Source organism: Zeugodacus cucurbitae, chromosome X (assembly GCF_028554725.1).
Source record: "Zeugodacus cucurbitae isolate PBARC_wt_2022May chromosome X, idZeuCucr1.2, whole genome shotgun sequence".
Lineage (NCBI taxonomy): Eukaryota > Metazoa > Arthropoda > Insecta > Diptera > Tephritidae > Zeugodacus > Zeugodacus cucurbitae.
Window position 1 is genome coordinate 29,226,024 of NC_071672.1, and position 22,799 is coordinate 29,248,822.

The 22,799-nt window shown below is 36.7% G+C and overlaps 3 protein-coding genes and 1 long non-coding RNA gene across 20 annotated transcripts in view; 2 read left to right on the forward strand and 2 right to left on the reverse strand.

The window, feature by feature from the left end:
• Positions 1-711, forward strand: part of LOC105219991 (tau-tubulin kinase homolog Asator) — a 61,402-nt gene extending 60,691 nt beyond the window's left edge. For all 11 annotated transcript variants that reach the window (XM_054235542.1, XM_054235545.1, XM_054235543.1 and 8 more), the window contains one exon: positions 32-711. In XM_054235542.1, coding sequence (XP_054091517.1) covers positions 32-362 — 331 coding nt within the window. In that variant the 3' untranslated portion in view covers positions 363-711. The remainder of the gene's footprint in view (positions 1-31) is intronic.
• A 2,434-nt stretch (positions 712-3,145) lies between these two features.
• LOC105220259 (ceramide glucosyltransferase) lies at positions 3,146-12,592 on the reverse strand. 5 transcript variants are annotated; one of them, XM_011196687.3, is made up of 7 exons: positions 12,504-12,592; positions 10,981-11,476; positions 5,219-5,360; positions 4,960-5,164; positions 4,774-4,886; positions 3,745-4,200; positions 3,146-3,635 (listed from the first exon to the last, which is right to left on the reverse strand). In XM_011196687.3, the coding sequence occupies exons 2-7, from the start codon at positions 11,076-11,078 to the stop codon at positions 3,429-3,431; spliced, it is 1,221 nt and encodes a 406-aa protein (XP_011194989.1). In that variant the 5' UTR covers positions 11,079-11,476; positions 12,504-12,592; the 3' UTR covers positions 3,146-3,428. The 5 variants fall into 5 exon arrangements, with proteins under 5 accessions (XP_011194989.1, XP_011194988.1, XP_054091524.1 ...); XM_011196686.3 differs by having other exon boundaries at positions 12,387-12,545; XM_054235549.1 differs by lacking the exon at positions 12,504-12,592 and adding an exon at positions 12,209-12,380.
• Positions 12,593-14,106: 1,514 nt separating this feature from the next.
• On the forward strand, positions 14,107-16,173 carry LOC105220261 (zinc transporter ZIP9-B). 2 transcript variants are annotated; one of them, XM_011196694.3, is made up of 4 exons: positions 14,107-14,266; positions 14,321-14,578; positions 14,719-15,073; positions 15,137-16,173. In XM_011196694.3, exons 2-4 carry the CDS (start codon positions 14,480-14,482, stop codon positions 15,649-15,651), a joined length of 969 nt encoding a protein of 322 aa, XP_011194996.1. In that variant the 5' UTR covers positions 14,107-14,266; positions 14,321-14,479; the 3' UTR covers positions 15,652-16,173. The 2 variants fall into 2 exon arrangements, with proteins under 2 accessions (XP_011194996.1, XP_028901551.1); XM_029045718.2 differs by having other exon boundaries at positions 14,108-14,266; positions 14,324-14,578.
• On the reverse strand, positions 15,697-17,961 carry LOC114805143 (uncharacterized). 2 transcript variants are annotated; one of them, XR_008472166.1, is made up of 3 exons: positions 17,411-17,955; positions 16,863-17,162; positions 15,697-16,660 (listed from the first exon to the last, which is right to left on the reverse strand). It is a non-coding gene; the product is annotated as an uncharacterized LOC114805143 (long non-coding RNA). The 2 variants fall into 2 exon arrangements; XR_003753238.2 differs by having other exon boundaries at positions 16,863-17,961.
• Positions 17,962-22,799: the final 4,838 nt, after the last annotated feature.

The window sequence follows — 22,799 nt, forward strand, 5'->3', positions numbered from 1 at the left end:
AGAAGCTGATTATTTTTTATTATTTTCACAGAAAACGTGGTGTGCCAACAATTTTACTGGGAAATTTTGAGGATAACTCGTCAGATAACAGTGAAGAGCTGCAAGTGCTAACGCAACCCGCAAGGAGTCACGAAAATAGTGTTAAAGTTAATATACAAAATTTAAATTCCATGAAACACCAACAATCTCAAAGAGAAATGCAAAATCAAGAAATACGGCAGAATGAGGAAGAGTTATTGTATAATGTGGGTACAGATCTCAAGTCTTCTGATAAGATACGTAATGATATTATACCGCCACCTGGTGCTCCCAAACTGGAAAATAGTGCCCGCTTGCGTCGATATAGACATAATGTAGATTAACACAAATAAATTAAATTGTCTCGAAATTGTACCTAGCTATTTTCAATAAGTAATGAACATATAGAAAATATTTCTAAATACATTAGAAGAACATAGCTATTTATGCGCATAGGCTTTTGCGCTTAAGCTAAAACATGGCGATAAACAGTTGTCTATAACCTATAAACTTAAAAACAAAAACAGAAAACGAATGCCATTGTTGGAAAATTAAGTTAATTAAAGTTAAAAGTTTTCAAAAAAATTGTTTTAAAAATTATTCTCAAGCTATAAAACGGATAGGGTAAGGTAATATTTTGACTAATAGAAAGAAATTGTAAGTTGTTCCAAATAAAGACAAAAGTATGAATAATTTAGAAATGTTTTTATTCTTTCGCTTTATGTTACACGACGAAACGACAATAAATGCATTTGCACCGATTACGTTTGCCAATTCTTAACCCTATTTTCTTATTTAACTATAAGACAGTGAGAGTTTATCTGTGCATTGAGAAATTGAAAGCGTAACCAGCAGATCCGACGTTTTCGACCCAAATTCTGTTTAACGTTGAAGTCCATTTCTGTCTCAATTGATAGGTAAACAAGTAAAATTGCCGAATTTGGTACGAAGAGTCAGGTTCCTCTCAGAGATTCAAGAGCCGCAATTTTATGCAGTGTGGTTTGTGGGCCGTTGGAATCATCGATCAATATATAAGCACAATCCGAGTAAACTGTTTTAAACATTTGCTCATTTTATATTTTCAGGAAGTCAGGATTTAAGTCTTTAAAAATTTTGGTTGTTCACAAATAACTAAGTTACCCACAACAAGTACCACTAACAAGATACCAATTGTTGCAATTTATAGCCAATTGAATTTAGTCTTCATCATACATGTTAAGTGACTAAGCAAGGGAAACTAGCTAACTAATTAACCCTTTCGACCCCGACTGTTTTCCTGTGGTTTTAAAATTTTTTTCTCCATTGGGACCATAAAAGAATGCCAAAGAGATTACAAACAAAATTTTACCTAGTCACGCCTTTTATTATGGGCGCTACAGAAGGTTGCTTTTAACATTGGAGCATGATGGTATACAAAAATCATGAAGCGAAGATTTTGAATTCATAAAAAATGCTATAATACTTTTCGAACAAAAATGCATACACATTTTTCATTGAATTAAATTATTATAATAATTGGATCGATTCTAACAAACGTTTGCAAATTTTCGTTCACAAATTATCAACGACTTTAATGCACTATGTGAATAACGGTAAAGAATGTTGTTAACTGTTTTGATTTTCATTTTTAATATATTAATCTATAAGTGACCACTTAAATCAAAATCAAGTTAAAATATTGAACACAGCTTTTGCTCTAAGATATCAAACTGCTGAAATTGCTCACAGGCAACGTCGGGGTGAAAAGGGTTAAAAACTGAAGCATACTGCGTTTTAAGCGAATTCTTATAAAGGGTGATTTTTTAAGAGCTTGATAACTTTTTTAAAAAAAAAAACGCATAAAATTTGCAAAATCTCATCGGTTCTTTATTTGAAACGTTAGATTGGTTCATGACATTTACTTTTTGAAGATAATTTCATTTAAATGTTGACCGCGGCTGCGTTTTAGGTGGTCCATTCGGAAAGTCCAATTTTGGGCAACTTTTTCGAGCATTTCGGCCGGAATAGCCCGAATTTCTTCGGAAATGTTGTCTTCCAAAGCTGGAATAGTTGCTGGCTTATTTCTGTAGACTTTAGACTTGACGTAGCCCCACAAAAAATAGTCTAAAGGCGTTAAATCGCATGATCTTGGTGGCCAACTTACGGGTCCATTTCTTGAGATGAATTGTTCTCCGAAGTTTTCCCTCAAAATGGCCATAGAATCGCGAGCTGTGTGGCATGTAGCGCCATCTTGTTGAAACCACATGTCAACCAAGTTCAGTTCTTCCATTTTTGGCAACAAAAAGTTTGTTAGCATCGAACGATAGCGATCGCCATTCACCGTAACGTTGCGTCCAACAGCATCTTTGAAAAAATACGGTCCAATGATTCCACCAGCGTACAAACCACACCAAACAGTGCATTTTTCGGGATGCATGGGCAGTTCTTGAACGGCTTCTGGTTGCTCTTCACCCCAAATGCGGCAATTTTGCTTATTTACGTAGCCATTCAACCAGAAATGAGCCTCATCGCTGAACAAAATTTGTCGATAAAAACATTTCGAACCGAACACTGATTTTGGTAATAAAATTCAATGATTTGCAAGCGTTGCTCGTTAGTAAGTCTATTCATGATGAAATGTCAAAGCATACTGAGCATCTTTCTCTTTGACACCATGTCTGAAATCCCACGTGATCTGTCAAATACTAATGCATGAAAATCCTAACCTCAAAAAAATCACCCGTTACAATGCTTTTTTTACAGCATAAAAAAGTTCAGAAAATTTGATTTTTCAAACTTACACTTACTTTTCCTCTTTGTGTTGGAGACAGTTTGTCAACGGAATTAATGATTGCATGTAATTTTTCGTTCGAAAATCTTTTCCGTATCGTTATCTTATTCGCTGTGGAATGAATGATAGGACCCAACATATGTATCCGTTGTAAATATGTAGTTCGCATGCCACATTTACTGGCCATGAAGACATCGTAAAAATGACTCGTATATGGTTATACCAGAAACTTTCCATTTTATTACAAATCGTTAATAATGTAAAAGCAGCTTGTTACGCAACTATAAATTAAAGTATACACTTCGTTCTCTATATTTGCTTTACTTACTAGTATTCAAATAAAATTAAATGTAATAATTTGTATTTTATAAAATCATATATATTTATATCAGTTGTGGGCGAAATATCGCCCATAAGTCATATCAATATATCAGTATTTATTAAAGTTACCTTTAAATATTATAATGACACTTACGATTAGTTTTCATATGCTTATAAAGAACACTACTTAGCATACAGGATTAATTAAAGAAATATACACCCTAATTCATAAAATAACTGAATATGCCTAAACAAAAACAAATAACAGTAAAACTATCTTTAAACTTAAATGTATATATCTCTGCTTTGTCAATTTATGCTATGATACTAGTAAACGTTTTGTACTCATGTTTGCATTGCCTGACGGTAACTCATACGCGACGCCGCCCCATTGCAATTTGTAAGTGCGCCTCCGCCACCTAATTGCTGGATTCCAAAGCGCATGTAGGAACAGATAAGGCCCACTCACCTCCCTGAAAAGCCAGCCAACAACAAACTCAAACTTATGAAACGACAGTGAACCATTCTGGAAGAAGTGTTAAGAAATATATGTGTTAATTATAAAGCAAATAAAAATAAACAGTTGTTTTTGTTGTTGTAAAAACAAAATGTAAAAAAATAGTGTTAAAATTTACCTGAACAATGGACAGTAATATCCAGTCGGATAGAAACCATGTGAGTACATGCACCAAGTAGAATACTAACGGATCCCAATTGAACAGTAACGCCGCCGACCATGAGGCCAGCGCACCCAATACCATGCACTCAGAAAGCGGTTCCAACAGTATTGTTGTCGGCACCATAGCTACGCGTAATTTCGCCCAACGTATAAGTCGTTCTTGAAAACTACTTATGTCGCAAATACCGCTATTTTGCATTGCTGGTTGATTACTGATACGCATTTTCCAGCCTTTGTCTCTAATTGCCTTAGCAATAAAGAAATCTTCAGCTAAATAACAACCAAATGCTTTTAAACCGCCGACTTCATCAATTACGGATTTGCGTAACAAGCATGACATGCCAGTGTGGCAATTGATACCTAATAAGTCAGCGGATAGATATATTCGAGATTGAACAGTACCAAAGAAGATCTGTAAAGAAGACACAAATTAAATGAGCATTACACGCATTTCTTACATATATTTAGTATACTTAAAACGCGAAAAATATTATCTTTTGCTCGAGAAAATACGCTATAAAATAACATTATATGTTCTACGGTTCTACGTAACCGAAATGGACCCGGATTTGTATCCGGCAAGTAGTGTCAAATAGGCAGAAATTCTTTAAATTTATTTCTGAAATATTTTATGTCGCTATAACAACAACAACTACAGAATATTCTCTCCGAAAATCGTTACAACATACTGTATGTCAAGCATGAGTTTCAATTTTTCGCCTTCGTCACTTTTCGAGTAATCGGGTGCACCGACTTAAAAAATTTAGTTTTGAGATAACCGTTTAAAGTTTTACTTTCAAACTGACACGGCCCAATGGGCGGCACTTACAAAGGCTCTATCTCTTAGAATTTTATTTTTGTAAACCCATTGTACTCTTTAATAAGACAATTTTTTTTAATTTTAAAATTTTGAAACCCACCTAACCTATTGAATATAATTTTGAAAAACCGTAGTATTTTATCAGCCACAGCTAGTATATTATACCTTCTCAAATGTAGCGGCAAATCCTTCGCGATCACATGTAAACGGCATTTGATGCACAAGCGCATATTTCTCTGTCATGTTGTTTACCATATCTATGAGTGTATCGTTCTTCACTGTAACAAAGAATTAGACAAAAGAAAATATTTTATTTGATTTGGATTTTTTAGGTAAAAGCTAATTAATTACTTTTAATACCACTGTCCGATATCATGATCAGTTCATACTTGGCGGCCGTGTAACCAGGCTGCATATTATTAATTTTCGGATTAACACCAACCTTTGAGCCGCCCATATATAAAGTGGCGTCCACTTGCGGATACTTTGTCATTAAACTTTGTACCGTACTTATAGCTGGGTCCACACTATCTTCAATACAAAATAATAACTCATACTAAAATAAAAACAAATTGAGAAATATAAACATATAGATATCCATTAAACATACCACTGGATAATCCATTGTAAAAAATGATTCAAGGTTGTGTTCCAAGTTCGGATCGATGCCCATTAGTGGTTTCAATATAGAAACTGCTGGTAAAGGAGTTTCATTGTGACATTTACATGACTTCTTGTGGAGTTTAAATTTGCTGAAAATTATTATAAATAATTTAAATATATTATAATAATTAAATATATACAATTTATGTTGCTTAGTATTGTCTAAGCTACATATAAATGTCTATTAAGGAATTTTGCATGATTTTACCATGTATATTATGATTTAGTAATTGGTATAATGATGTTTTCATATTTTCAACACGAAATAACAATTAATCGCGTTAATATATTAAGTATGTAATTAATGTATTTCAGAGCAACATTTTTCAATTTTGCATTCTTTTAATCAAAATTTTGTTATACATAATCCTATATCAAACTGCTTTCTGGACTCCCTCAATCTAATGTGTTATTAATATTATTAGATGTGAACGCATGTTAACTATTTTGCAACTCCCAACGCAGCCGGTTCTACGCCACCGGAGTTGACCCAGATGTTTTCCGGTCAAGGGCTGCCCTTTCGGAGATCTAACCCTGTTTGGATCGATTAGTTTTAAGTCTAGTTGTACGTCATTGGAGCAACGCCTTGCAGCAGGGTTGCTCCATATCCTCTTACTCCGGGCTGTCATCGAGTCCAACCCAGGGCCTGAGGTATTTTTCTGCTGCGTATGCGCTAAAAGGCTCCATCCAAATTCCACCTCGGTTAGGTGCAACACATGCAATGGATGGAGCCATCTTAAGACCTGTTCAGGCCTTAAGACTCATAGAGAGTGGACCACACGTTATATGGCCCCATGCTGTCAACGCAATACTGCGACTGTTGCCTCTACGGCAGTGCAACTTGCACCTAGTTCGTGCAACGCGCTGCTACCCTCAGGGAGTGGCCAACTTAAGGCCCCTACGGCCCCTAGGAGCTCAAGTAGACAGCATGACTCCCAGTCTGACCTTGACCCAGTCTTATCGCCCGATAACTCTCCTTTCCCCAGTAGTGAAGCCACCTCAGGCCTTGCTGCTCCCGACAATCACGTACCACCTGAAACTAGCGGAACATCAACATGGTTTCCGTAAAATGCACAGTACCACCACAGCACTTAGCGTCATAAACGCCCAGATAGTTCATGGTCTTAATAAAAAACCACCCTGTAAGAGAACCGTCCTAGTAGCGTTGGACCTGTCAAAAGCTTTTGACACGGTCAACTTAACAACGCTACTAGAAGACATCGAACAAACAACACTTTCTCCGGAGCTGAAGAGATGGATTATGAACTACCTGAGCGGTCGACAATCATCTGTATTATTTCGAGGTAAAATATCGAAACTTAGGAGAATTAAACAAGGGGTTCCACAGGCGGTGTCCTCTCCCCGTTACTGTTTAATTTCTATATCTCCAAACTTCCTTAACCACCAGAGGGAATTTCTGTTACCTCCTACGCAGATGATTGTACTATAATGACGTCGGGCACTGGCATCGATGACATGTGTTCGAAAGTGAACAGCTACCTCCCCGAACTTTCTCGCTTCTTCTCTGCGAGGAGCCTGGCACTCGCACCCACTAAATCCACGGCGACCCTTTTTACCAATTGGACGAAGGAGTACAGACTAGGTCTTAATATTCACGTCGATGGCACACCAATTCCGACAGTACACAATTCCAAGATTTTGGGAGTTACATTTGACAGTCTGCACTCCTTCACTCCGCACATGACTGCGATAGTCACTAAAGTACAGAGCCGCAACAAAATCCTCCGGTCGCCTGGATGCAGTGACACGCAGCAGAGGAAGCTACAGACTTGTCAAAACACCGCACTCCGAAAAGCTACAGGATGTCTCTTGATGTCACCAGAGACATATTTACACAGTGGGGCCAAGCAGTTCCTACTTGGGTGTTTTCATAGAAATCACCCATGTAGTCACTTGCTGGAAGAAGAACCGCCCCCAGGTGCATCAAGAGATCATTCCTACAACACTTCGACGAACTTAATCAATATGCCGGCCAGACTGCGGACGCAGACAGTTTTATACACGCTCTAAACGACACTCACAGTGGATCTATTAACACCTTCATTGACCCCCTGCAGTGAATGGCCTCCTCCAACATATCTGATTGTTCTTTGCGCTCACAATACTTCAAATTTGTTTCAAACAAATTGTTTATACAATTTTGGTGAATTTTAGTGCCAAATTGGTTTTTTATTTTTTTGTAATTATTTCTCTACTTTCACAAAGATTGACCACATTCCAATCACGTTGACACCCTTTTAAAAAATGATATCGGCTTAAAATGTTGAACCTAATACATGCTAAGTCTCTCCGATTTTAACTTTGTTAACACAAGAAACAGCCGTTTCAATACATATATATATATATTTGGCGTAGGAACCGCTTTAAGCGATTATAGCCGAATCCACCAGAGCGCGCCACTCATTCCTCCTTTTTGCTTTTTGGCGCCAATTGGAAACACCAAGTGAAGCCAGGTCACTTTGCACTTGGTCTTTCCACCGGAGTGGAGGTCGTCCTCTTCCGCGGCTTCCTCCAGCGGGTACTGCATCGAATACTTTCAGAGCTGGAGTGTTTTCTTCCATCCGTACAACATGACCTAGCCAGCGTAGCCGCTGTCTTTTTATTCGCTGAACTATGTCAATGTCGTCGTATAAATCGTACAGCTCATCGTTCCATCGCCTGCGGTATTCGCCGTTGCCAATGTTTAGAGGACCAAAAATCTTGCGCAAAACCTTTCTCTCGAAAACCCCAAGAGTCGTCTCATCGGATGTTGTCATCGTCCACGCTTCAGCGCCATACATCAGGACGGGAATAATGAGCGACTTATAGAGTTTGATTTTGGTTCGTCGAGAGAGGACTTTACTTTTCAATTGCCTACTCAGTCCAAAGTAGCACCTGTTGGCAAGAGTGATTCTGCGTTGGATTTCAAGGCTGACATTGTTGGTGTTGTTAATGCTGGTTCCCAGATAAACGAAATTATCTACAACTTCAAAGTTATGACTGTCAACAGTGACGTGGGGGCCAAGACGCGAGTGCGCCGACTGTTTGTTTGATGACAGGAGATATTTCGTCTTGTCCTCATTCACCACCAGACCCATACGCTTCGCTTCTTTATCTAGTCTGGAAAACGCAGAACAAACGGCGCGGTTGTTGCTTCCGATGATATCAATATCATCGGCATACGCCAGGAGCTGTACACTCTTGTAGAAGATTGTACCCTCTCTATTTAGTTCTGCAGCTCGTATTATTTTTTCCAGCAATAGATTGAAGAAGTCGCACGATAGTGAGTCACCCTGTCTGAAGCCTCGTTTGGTATCGAACGGCTCGGAGAGGTCCTTCCCGATCCTGACGGAGCTTTTGGTGTTGCTCAACGTCAGCTTACATAGCCGTATTAGTTTTGCAGGGATACCAAATTCAGACATCGCGGCATAAAGGCAGCTCCTTTTCGTGCTATCGAAGGCAGCTTTAAAATCGATAAAAAGATGGTGAGTATCGATTCTTCTCTCTCGGGTCTTTTCCAAGATTTGGCGCATGGTGAATATCTGGTCCATTGTGGATTTTCCAGGTCTAAAGCCACACTGATAAGGTCCAATCAGTTCGTTGACGGTGGGCTTTAGTCTTTCACACAATACGCTCGACAAAACCTTATATGCGATATTGAGGAGACTTATACCACGGTAGTTGGCGCAGATTGTGGGGTCTCCCTTCTTATGGATTGGGCAGAGCACACTAAGATTCCAATCGTCAGGCATGCTTTCTTCCGACCATATTCTACAAAGAAGCTGATGCATGCACCTTATCAGTTCTTCGCCGCCGTATTTGAATAGCTCGGCCGGTAATCCATCGGCCCCCGCCGCTTTGTTGTTCTTCAAGCGGGTAATTGCTATTCGAATTTCTTCATGGTCGGGTAATGGAACATCTATTCCATCGTCATCGATTGGGGAATCGGGTTCGCCATCTCCTGGTGTTGTACTTTCACTGCCATTGAGCAGGTCGGAGAAGTGTTCCCTCCATAATCCCAGTGTGCTCTGGACATCCGCTACCAGATTACCTTCTCGGTCCCTACATGATAATGCTCCGGTCTTGAAACCTTCTGTTAATCGCCTCATCTTTTCATAAAATTTTCGAGCATTACCCATGTCGGCCAGCTTTTCAAGCTTTTCATACTCACGCATTTCGGCCTCTTTCTTTTTACGTCTGCAAATGCGTCTCGCTTCCCTCTTCAGTTCTCGATATCTATCCCACCCCGAACGTGTTGTGGTCGATCGCAACGTTGCGAGGTAGGCAGTCTGTTTTCTCTCCACTGCGGAACGACAATTCTCATCGTACCAACTGGTTTTTTGGCGTTGCCGTAGACCAATTGTTTCGGCTGCAGCGGTATGCAATGAGTTTGAGATGCCGTTCCACAGCTCCCTTATATCGAGATGCTGATGAGTGCTCTCAGAGAGCAGGAGTGCAAGTCGAGTAGAGTATTTCGTGGCTGTCTGTTGTGATTGCAGCTTTTCGACGGCGAACCTTCCTTGTGTTTGTTGACGGGCGTTCTTTGCTGCACAGAGGCGAGTGCGTATCTTTGCTGCTACTAGATAATGGTCCGAGTCAATGTTTGGTCCTCGGAGCGTACGCACGTCTAAAACACTGGAGACATGTCTTCCGTCTATCACAACGTGATCGATTTGGTTGCGCGTGTTTCGATCAGGGGACAGCCACGTTGCTTGATGAATTTTTTTATGCTGGAATCTGGTACTACAGACAACCATATTTCGGGCCCCAGCGAAGTCGATCAGCCTCAGGCCGTTTGGCGATGTTTCGTCATGGAGGCTGAATTTTCCGACTGTTGTGCCAAAGACACCTTCTTTACCCACCCTGGCGTTAAAATCGCCAAGCACGATTTTGACATCGTGGCGGGGGCAGCGCTCATAGGTGCGTTCTAGGCGCTCATAGAAAGCGTCTTTGGTCACATCGTCCTTCTCTTCCGTTGGGGCGTGGGCGCAAATCAGCGATATGTTGAAGAACCTCGCTTTTATGCGGATTGTGGCTAGACGTTCATCCACCGGGGTGAATGCCAGGACTCGGCGACGTAGTCTCTCTCCCACCACAAATCCAACACCAAATTTGCGCTCCTTTATATGGCCGCTGTAGTAGATGTCACAAGGACCCACCTTCTTCCGTCCTTGTCCCGTCCATCGCACTTCTTGGACGGCGGTGATGTCAGCCTTTAGTTGTATGAGGACATCAACCAGCTGGGCAGAGGCACCTTCCCAATTAAGAGTCCGGACATTCCAGGTGCATGCCCTCAAATCATGATCCTTAGTACGTTTGCAGGGGTCGTCATCAAAAGGGGGGTTTCTCATCCGAGGCTCGGTGTTTGTTTTCATTGGGGAGATTTTTTTATGTGGTGGGTCCCAAGCCCTACGCACAACCGCACAAGCGGGCTTCGCCTTCTCACTTTAGCTCGCCTCCAAACGGATGTCTGTTAGCTACCCAGGGGATACTTGGTCTAAAACCGGAAGTCGTGAGCTGCTTGAGTCATATGCAAAAGAATCGTTCCTGGCCACTCCCAAGTGAATGGCAATCAGAAACTTTCCTCACTTGCGTGAACTTCTACATATGACCCCATCCCCCCAATTCAATACATATTAAATTTAATATAACTTTAACTTGTCCAGTAATTTCTTAACTACACACAAAAAATAGTAAAACTATGCTTACCCATAGCAAATGGCCAAAAGGTGAACACACCAAGTTCCACACCAAAATACAAAGAGTGAAATTGCGAAACCATATAGCGAATTCGGTAAGTGTTGCATGTTGTTTTCAAAACATAAGACACACGAGTCGTCTCCGTTTGTTTTTATTAATTTTAAAAAATTTCTCTTCAACTGGAATTATATTTTTTACAGTCCTTTCATGGTTATTGATTGTATGATATTTCATATTTCGTTAAATTATTCGTGTATAACCATTTCTCGAATACTTTTAGTTTTTTTGTTTTCATTCAGTACTTCATGAACACGTTGCGTTACCGCTTTTTTAACATGTCGTTCACTTATTTACACTAGCACATTATTAATTTCCAATATGTAAGAGTTTGTTTTTAAGTTTGTTAAGGACGTCTGTTACGCATTTCCGTTAATCACTCCGCGGTATCACGGGTTTATTATTTCAATTCATTCGACTAGTTACTTTTCGATTACATTACATATAGCTTTAACGAGACAGAAGAATGATTATATTTCACATTAAACTATGTGATGCTATTAAAAAATGAATATTGTGAGAATTACAATGCTGCTAAACGGTCACCCCTTTAAATGTATAACAAAAAACATTTACACTCAGCTGTTTTTAATTTTAAAAGTTTATGGGTTGTTCTCAAGGCGTGGAGTGCTGATAGAAGCAAATATTTATAATTTTTTATATCTTGATGTAGTAAAGAATACGTTTATTCTGCATGAAATGCACTAGAATAATAAAAAAACACTTTATATGGAAGAGGGGGTAATTTCTGAATCGATTTCAACTATATTTGCCAGCCAACTCAAGATTTTTCATTCACTTAATTTTGCTATAATATCTCACATATTAACCGATGGCTACAATTATTACAAGGCGGGTTGTTCAATGTAAAAAAATATTGAACTGGTCATGGACAGTTTTGATCACCGGTAGCGAATTTCGTCAATTTTTTTTTAACTGATGAATCTTAAATCACAGCAGCGGTGTTCTAATCAGTTTTGCAAATTCACTATTTCTTTACTGAAGACCCAATCTTTAATATATAATTATTATGTGCAAAATTGTAGTGTGAGTCACTCTAAGTAAGTTGTCGATCATAATACTTATTATTATTATTATTATTATATTATTTTAATTAAAAGCTAATAATACATTGAGGCGCTTATTGGTATGGATAATATATCACACTTAATGCAAATACTTTACGAAATTAGTTTTAGCCAACTTTTACATGTTTTTATTATGTTAATGTTGTGCATAAACACCAAAATGTTCTTGAAGTAAATACTAATAATTTTCTATTTGCATCACAATTTTAACACTTTATGATTATCTCGCGTATAATCAATATTTGGTATAAAAATATGCAATTACTATACCGTGATCGTTTAATAATAATAGCAAAAGAAATCGAAAGAAATTTAGTACTAAAACATCCCTATCCCAACAAAGTTTTAACGAAATACTATATAAGATATGTAAAAATTCGTCATTACGTCCATTGACTTATATGCTGTCTCCGCCGGCAATAGCAAATAACTTGATAATGATAAACGAACTAATGTATCCATATAACACTCAATCCTCACGTCAGCTTTTTTCAGCTCATAAATTATTTGAAAGCGGTCGTCTAGTAAAGACAAATCGCTGATTTGTACAAATTCATTTCAAAATTCATTCGATACTTGCGCAATAATTAAATACATATTTCTGATTTGTAAGGAAAAAGTATAATATCATCCTTATTTTATGAATAATATATAAATAAAAAATACTTAATATCAAAAATTTGGGGTCGGCTTTAGTAAACTATCCCAGGCTTTCGGTAATAAAATGGGTATCGTTGGAAAGAGGAGGTTCTCCAGATTAACAATATATATACATATATACATCTGACATTTCGAGATATTCGCACTTAAAGTTGAAAAAAGTGCAACTTTTATTCTGAATTTACACAATATATACTGAATATTTTATTAATATTCTGCACTTATTTTACATTTACACTTCACCACATTGTTTCTGCATATTTGTTTTATAAAAATTATGACGAAAATGGCTGTAAATAAATATTTAACATTTTACACAAATCTTCGTTTAAAAAATAGCAAAAAGGGTTGCAGTTTGACAAGTAATCAGTGTTGAAACATCAAATATTTTGTAAAAATTAAAAGAATAAAAATAAACAGAAAAAAGAAGGGTTATACCCAAATACATAAACCATAATGGTGTTATGACTAAAGCAAAATCTTTCGGTATTACCTTTTCTTTGATAACCCCCGGTGATGGTCGGGGACCAGGGTTATTTTTTTAAAGCGCGGCCTAAGGCCGCCAAAGCAGAAAGTAGTTCTTTGCGGAAGAACTTTACATTTCCCCCTCTTTGATAACTCCCGGTGTTGGCTCGACCAGGGTTATTTTTTTGAAGCGCGGCCAAAGGCGGAAAGTATTTCTACACGAAAGAACTTTTCATTTCCCTTACTTATAGTACATAGAGTGAATATAATAAACTTTCTTTATATTATCTTTATATGATCTTTTTATAGGGCATTTGCTTTCTGCATTTGGGGTATTTATTTATTTTGGTTCTTCTCATTCGTTTACAAAATATCTGATATGGCAACGCTTATTACTTGTCAAACTGCAACCCTTTTTGTTATTGTTAAAATTAGGAGATTTGTGTAAAATGTTAAATATTTATTTACAGTTATTTTCGTGATAAATTTTATAAAATAAATATGCAGAAACAATGTGGTGAAGTGTAAGTGTAAAATAAGTGTATAATATTAATAAAATATTTAGTATATATTGTGAAATTTCAAGATAACAGTAACACTTTTTTTAATTTTAAGTGCGAATATCTCGAAAACTATAAGTCAGCTGCAGCTATATATATATATATATATTCTTAATCTGGAGAACCTCCTCTTTCCAACGATACCCATTTTATTACCGAAAGCCTGGGATAGTATACTAAAGTTTCCCCAAAATTTGTATAGCACCTACGGTGAAAAGCAGTTCCACGGCTTCTCAGCAACATTCAAAATGAAACGCATTAATATCAGATATGTGAACTTGGCATTATGTTATTTGGCAAGATATCGTTCGATAATTATTTATCTTTTCTTCTATTGCTACAGTTTCCATTCCAATAGCGCTTAAATATTAACAATAATTGGCGAAATAGTCTCAGTCCCAATTATTTTGCAGTTATGAGATTTCTTTTCTTGCACACCATTTTAGCGTAATAGCTCTCTAAAAGGTTGTGATTTTAATTGATTCTATCGATAGTTTGTAATACTTATTTTGTCAACAGTAGCTAAACTAAAAGTAAACAATTCGTCCCAAGCGCAAATTGGAAAATCTTCAAACGTGGCGTTCCATTTCATTCATAAACGTACGTGTAATAATATGTGGAAAGTGGCATTTTGAAATTAATTCGCTAAAAACAATAATAAACACTAAAAAATACAAAATGACGGAAGAGACGATAATGCTTGTTGGACTCGTTATTGTTATGCTTGTTGGTTCATATATGGCGGGAATGATTCCATTGCTGATGAAGTTAAGTGAGGTAGGTAATAAAAAAGCATTCCACGGTTTCGTATTAATACTATTTAGTATCAAGCTTGTATTAAGTTTTGTATCCTTACGGCATTTCCGTTATCATATCATATCAGGTCATAACATATACTTATATTTAACTATTTGCAGGAAAAATTAAAATTTGCTACAGTTTTCGGCGCAGGTTTACTGGTAGGTACAGCATTAACTGTTATCATTCCCGAAGGAATACGCTCATTATACATGGATGCCTTAAAACCCAATTTGCCAGAAGTCTCTACGGGGAATGGACACAAAGCCGAAAAAGCTCAATTTGTTTCTACAACAGATCATCTGCATACTGACCATATGACAGAATTGGACTTTTCACGCACGATTGGTGTATCGCTTGTATTGGGATTTGTGTTTATGTTGCTTGTGGACCACATATCGCAACGTAAAAGCGGAAATAGTGTGAATGAAAAAAACATAACAGCCACACTCGGCTTGGTCGTGCATGCTGCTGGTGTGTGTGAATTTTTTGTTTTTCAATCAGTAATATTTTGAATGCGCTGTTTTTTGTTTTCAGCTGATGGTGTAGCACTTGGTGCCGCAGCAACGACGACTCACCAAGATGTTGAAATCATTGTGTTTTTAGCAATCATGCTGCACAAAGCACCAGCTGCCTTTGGTCTTGTTAGTTTCCTCTTACATGAAAAAATTGATCATCAACAGATACGAAAGCATTTGATGATTTTTTCTTGTGCTGCGCCATTATTAACGCTTTTGACGTTTTTCGGAATTGGACAGGAGCAAAAGGAAACACTCAATTCCATAAATGCGACCGGCATAGCTATGCTGTTCTCAGCCGGCACATTTTTGTATGTAGCAACAGTGCATGTGCTACCAGAACTAATACAGTCTAATTCTCATTCGCATTATGATTATCATCCACTGAGCACTAAAACAAGTGGAATTGAATCTCAGGTGGATATACATGCTACTAATGCGCGATTTTCGAAAGGCCTTCATTTCAGTGAAATGGTAACATTAATATGTGGTGCGTTACTTCCTCTAATTATAACTTTCGGTCATCATCACTAAATGAGGAGCCTCACTTTTCTTCCTTCCATAAATAAAGATATGTAGTTAATTGGAACGAAACGATGTTTGACATTATGAAATTGCAACTAAACATATCTGTATCCAATATAACGAACTTAAGATTACTGCGAAATAATGTGTAATCTTTATCGTAATTTATGTCATCAGCTATTCAGCAAGACCGTCTAAATTGAGATACGAAACTGCTTGGATTTGGGTTCTGAAGCGTATTTAAAAAATGTAAAGTAAGTTAAGGGCCTCGGCGATAATGTTGAAAACGTCACAGAAGTAGCATGTACTCATGTTTGGATTAAATCAACGAGTAGTCTTATTTAATCGTCCAATAGTATTTATCTTAAGTTGTTAAGTACGTTTTCTATAAACTAATCTTATAATAATGCTTTCATCTCTTGTAAATTGTTTTTTATTTTATTTACGTTACGGTTTGTAACATCTTAAATTTATTTACTGAGATATACATAAGAGGTCTAGTAAAAATACAGTTTTTGTATTAATATGAAAGTTTTATTTTGTTCGATAACTTTTTGCCATTTTGAACGTAATGCCACTTTCATTAAAACCCTATTTGTTTGACGTCGTCCTGATTTTCTCTCTATTGACCGCTGCCAGTTGCTGGTCGATTGCTTGATGCCGACGATCCAAATTTTGCCAATACAGTTTCGAATGAAAAGGCGGGACATCTTGGTTCGTAGTGGACATTAATTACCTTCGCGACCCTCAACGAAGTGGTGGCCTTAGCTCGGCCACAGCTTGTGGCGCCTGAGAAGTTTGTTTACCCAGTTTATAAAAGTCATCTATTGGAAAATGAAAGAAATCCTTTCATGTACATTTCAAAAGCTCAGATAGACGACACGGTTTGAGTTCCCGAGCTTCGGTCCGACGAAATTGCAATTCGTACTTGTGTTTTCTGGCCCCTGAGGAGGTTGATACTAGATCTTGTAGCAGCATGGACAATCCTATATGAAGAGATTATTCCAAATTTTGAGAGCTGGAATACAGAGTTTGTATGTATTCAAATAATGTTGAAGAACTTTATAATATAAATTGAATCAATAAATACACAATAAATATGTACAGAAAAATTTTATTTACTTACATGGACTAACAACAAATGTAAAATAAAAAAAATACGATAAGATAAAAACTAAGGATTTATTAGGTAAATCCAGGAAAAACATATACAGACTTACAGCCACAATAACAGTGCACTGGCCATTTGGAGAACATGTGTTGAAAATGGGTCTGCCCCATAACCAAATATGTCGTTCCCGCAAACTAGTAGACAAAAAGGAAATGGTCTCCCACTTTCTTTGCGAATGCCCGGCCTTAGCATAATCAGACATTGGTTAGGTTAGGTCAGATTGAAAGGCTGTAAAGCTGTTTCCCACAGGGAAACATACGTAGACTATAAAATATAGTCCTTTGTGAAGCCTGGATCCTCGAAATAGTGAGATCCAAGAAATCTGCTTCTGATTTGTCATCTTGCAACCCTTTTGTTATTGTACAAATAAATAGAATTGTGCAAAAAGTTAAATGTTTACAACAAATTTTAATATAATTTGTTAAAAATAAATATGTAGAAACAAATTTGTAAGGTGTAAAGATATTTAAAGTGCAAAATATATATGAAAAATTCAATATACAGTGAGAAATAACGTGTTAAAAATTTTTAATTTTAAATCTTTAATTGCAAATATTTCAGAAACTATAAGTTATTATTTAAAACGTATTTATCTACCATATATGGGGCATTCTCTGGAAAAAAGCCACTTGAAAAAAAAAAGTTCTTTATTTTCTTCGGCAATCCTATAGTACATGTAAAACCTAAAATAAAGCATATGGTTTTAGGTCTGTGTAAAGCGGGGTTGCCATATTATAAGGGGCCAAAGTTTTTTGTAGAAAAATTTTCGAACCGCCATAACTTTAAAACTAATGAACAGATTTTAAAACACCACGTGACTTTTTTGTACAGAATTTCTCAAACTTTGAAACCGTATATCGTAAAATTTTTTAAAATTAATATTTCATAGCAAAAAATGAAAAAAATTTTTTTTGGAATTTTTAACAACTTATGCTCCCTTCGATTTTTTTTCGAAAATATCTTAAATGTTCCTTATTTCATCACCTTTTTACCCCCCAAAGGGAATTTTGGGACAGGAGTATTTGTATGAGCTACAAATAAAAAACCAACTCAAAACATGATGAGAAATCATTGATTTATGCACTATTATTATCAGAATTTAGCGTAACCCAGGATTAACGACGTGGACGTAGCAGACATTTAATCCCTTTTTGGTTTTTTTTTTATTTTTTAATATATTTTTAATATTTTTTTAATGGTAAATGTGTAAAAACGGGGGAAATTATTTATCTTTGAGGGCTTCCGTTCCTTGCGCTGCGAAAGCGGTTCAAAATACACAAAAGTTATGTATGAAAGAATTATTTCTCTTTTAATGATCTAAAAAAAAGTCCGTGAGTACCGTTTTTGTGATAACTAATTTGGTCGAAATTATTTGTTAGAGTTGAATTAACATAATAATACTAGCGCGGGCACAACTTCGTCCGCGTGGAATAGTGATTTTGGGCTTCGTCTTTATCTTCGTCCGCGTCAATTTCTGTTATCAAAGAACTTCTGCGTAAATTATATTTTTTGCTTTATTTTATGGTGGCAGATGAACATATTGATTTTCTCCGCAACCGATCCCAACGTATTTAAATGTTTGCCCCTGCGATTTACTAATTGTAACCATGAAAGATAGCTTATGGGGAAATTGAATTCTTTTAAAATTAAAAGGTACATATGTCATTTGGGATCATCGGGATGCGAGGTATAAGTACTGTTTGACCAACTGCTGGACCAGTCAAAACGATTGCAACGATCACGTTATTGCGAAGAAATTCGACTTGAAGTCGGGTCCCGTTTCAGATTTCTAAGTAAAATTATTGGGGCGCCTATTTTTAGCTAAAAGGAATGTGGAGGAAGGCCACTTGGGTTCAAAGAATTTAGAAACTCCTGTGGGTAAAGGACCACATCTTCTTGATCGAATACATTATCAATAGATGTGTATGTGACTATATCTCCTTTAAGTTTATTTAAAACTAGAAGTTGGAAGAATGGCACATTCGGCATTGAAGCTTCCGTCAAACATGCAAATCAATGAAACACCTGTTGGCAAGGCAATCAGCTATGGCAAAAGTGTTGAAGAATTGTAAACCAATAGTATGAGATAAGTGCAATTCTCTAGAAGCACTTGACAGAACAATGAAAGATCTGTGGAATAATAATCGTCCAATTTTTATTCCAAGTCATCATATTTGTGGTGGTACGTGAAAACCATATGATTGACCATGAATATACGAGTGTTCCTGTAACAGGATTAAACCACAGAAGAACTGTTAAAAATTGGAAATGGACAAACTCCGATTGATTTTTTCAATGGTTTGATATCAATTCCACCTGCCATTTGTTAATTCATTTCAACGAAAGATGAACTCATCACGAATGTCTGTATATCTGAACATATTGGCCAAAATTATAAGCAACTACGTTTGGTTGAGTGCACGCCAGAGAGCAGCTTCGGGTATGTTCGAGTGTGTTCAATCACACTAGCTTAAATTCGGTACGAGTGTGTCGTAACACTCTTCAAACACGTGTTCGATCGAGTTTAGAACCCGAAGCGAAAATAACGCAAACGAACAATCAAGACGGTCCTATCTTCGAGTGCAAGCAGCAAACTCGGATTTTATGTATATTATATTTTCGGGTGTGTCGTGCACGTGTTGATTGTGATCGACACACTCGAGTGGCACTCGAAGACCAAAAAATAATAGATAAATATACGTACACACATATGTATGTATGTTGGCGTCGGGATGACGCGTTCTGTCTTAGCTTTTTTGGTTGAATAATTTGAATATTAGACGTACATAGTACATATTATAAAAGAATAATTCAATTTAAGAATAGAATTCACTCAAAACTTATTTTATTTATTAATTCATAAATCATAAATAAAAGACATTTCATTGCACTTAAATATTTTAATTTTTTTTTAAATCACAAATTTCAGGTGTAGACCAGATAAGGTGTTTGTGCCATTGGAAATGTTCTCACAACCTGAATTTTCTATCGTTGTCATTATGAATTATAAAAAGTAAACAAAACAAACAAAACCAATAATCGTTGACAATCACTACGCAATAATAGCATGACTGCCAATTACATACATACATATTCTGAAATTTTGTGCACACTCGTGTGTGACTCGATCACATTCAATACGATCGGGTTAGAGTGCCAGGTCGTTCACAAACGAGTGTCAACTCGGCACTCTGTTAAAACAAGCATATATGCTTGTGTTTCGAGTGTCGCGAAAGGCTCGTTCGTTTTGAACATGTCTCCAAGCGATCAATACGTGTATTCATACCGAAAAGTTTGATCAAACAAAATCAGAGTGGACATTCGAGTGTGCACGAAAATGATATATCCGTTGCAGCTCTCTGGTGCACGCACAATTTCAGCTGTCAAACAGACCGATGTTGATGACTTGAATCTATACGATTCAAATCAAATTCCTGGAGATTTGTGTGTTGAATTTCTAAATTTTTTGGATGTGGAAAGTTGGATCTGTCATTATTATGTAATTATGTCGATACTGTGTAATTGAACCCTGATTGTGTCGCAGCTATCGAATAATGTGATAGTTGCAAAAATTTTGAAAGGGACTTACAAGGGGCAGAATGCAGAATTGATTCCACGAATACCTTTGAGTTCCAACGATTTGCCAATTCGGTTCAAACGTATTAGTTTCCAGTCAATCAATAGGTCACAAAGACAGTCGCTGGAAATATGTGGCATAAATCTGGAAATGCCATGTTTTTCATACTGCCAGCTATATGTGGAGTGTTCACAAGTTGAAAAACCATCTTCTCTGTACATTTACGCTCCGGAACAGAAAACAAAAAGTTTTGTTGTCAAGCTGCGTTACATTGAAAAAAAAATTTATAAAAATCGCAAATAAATGCTTTTCAATACAATCTAAATTCAACTTTCTTTCCTTTTCAAAACAAATAATTTCACGCAGATCAACGCCTGTAGCGTCAGCTAATATAATAATATATATAAAACCATTGTCTTTTGTGTTCATACATGCGTGCGTACAATCCACCATACGTCCTGCTCGCTGTGAAGTCAGCAAGCAACTGACCTGACATCGCGTCTATGGTGTACAAATGATTGCAAGTACGTGTGTTTCACATGTACACTCAGTTCAGTTAACGTTTTTAGTTAATATTAAAAGGATAACTAACATTGACTTGAATTGTACTTGATATATGGGGCATTCTCTGGAAAAAAAGCCACTTGAAAAAAAGTTCTTTATTTTCTTCGGCAATTATATATCTTATAGTACATGTAAAACCTAAAATAAAACATATGGTTTTAGGTCTGTGTAAAGCGGGGTTGCCATATTATAAGGGGCCAAAGTTTTTTGTAAAAAAATTTTCGAACCGCCATAACTTTAAAACTAATGTACAGATTTTAAAACACCATGTGACTTTTTTGTACAGAATTTCTCAATAACAATTTTTACTATTACACTCTCAGTTTCCGAACTTGAAAGCCATCTTGCTTTAAATTTTTGCGAGTAAGAAGTGTTTCAAGTTGATGATCAAGAAATGATCAGCCGAGTGCAAAGTTCTCAAATGTTCAAATTATAAGTATTAAAATTTCAAAATTAATGAATAAAGTTGAAATAAGTGAATTATTCCCTTTTACCAAATTGTACAAAAACAATGCATTTTATGGAACATGAATCTTTCAACGCATCTACAGATTGATTCAAAAATAAGGACTTATAGCCTTTTTAGACAGACAAATAAATTGATCAATTTAAATTTAAATCGAGAAACCCATTTTTGCCGTTTATACTGCCGGTTACTCGATTTACGATTGTCACGTACAAATGTTGCAGTCAGTGCAAGCTAGCTACGATTGTGCTCTGGCTTTATTTAAAAAAAGAAAAAGGCGAAACTTTTTAATGTTGCAACATTTGCGAAGACAACAGCTATTTCTACTAGGTTTATTGCAGGGAAACGCGACTCGAAAGTGCTTGTGTATGTTGATAAGTTTAATTGGGACATAACAGCTTTTGTCATTCTACTAATAAAACATTTTTCATTATAGAATCGACAATCATATTTCTGGGAGGTCACTTGCAATTCCAACGATGACAATTCTTTTAAGACGCACTTCCGCATAAGCCGCACAAGTTTTGAGATACTCTGTAGCTCTCTCCCCAATTTGAATAAAGTTGACACAAACTGGCGCAAAGCTATTTCGTTGCAAAAACGTGTGGCTATCGCTTTATTTACTTTGGGGTCGTCTGCAGAATATAGGGTAGTGTCCGAACTTTTTGGAGTAGGAATACCGACGGTGTGCTTAAATTTATATGAGTTCTGTGAAGAAGTATGGCAAGCGTTATCAGCTAACTTTATAAAAAAGTTACCACCAACTCCAGATTTTTTAGCTGATTGTGTTGATGGTTTTCACCGTGTGGGCTTCCCACAATATTATATCATATTAACATACACACACATATTTAGATGGATGCCACATTGAAGTCAAGCCGAGTCCAACGGATGCAAGTGATTACTATAATTACAAAGGGTGGTATTCTATTGTTCTCCTAGCTCTTGTGGATTACAGGTTAGATTACTTTTATGACAATATTTTGTTTTTGTTAACATGCATTTATATTTTTATTTATAAATCCAGATATCGTTTTCTATATGTAAATATTGGTGCCCCTGGTCGATGCAATGATTCGCAAATATATAACGCATCACTTTTGAAGCAAATGATGGACAATAATGAGCTGCTGACGAACAATAAAAAGGAAATCGGTGGTATACAAATGCCGATTTGTATAATAGGGGATTCTGCGTTTCGATTTTCCACCTCTTTAATGAAGCCATACGCATTTTCATTGACTTTAACCGAAACTCAGAAACTATATAACTACAAGTTATCAAAATGCCGCAGAGTGGTAGAGAATGCCTTTGGCCACTTAAAAGCTCGTTTCCGTCGTATCGGAAAAGGTTTGGATAACAAAATTGGGGAAGCGCCA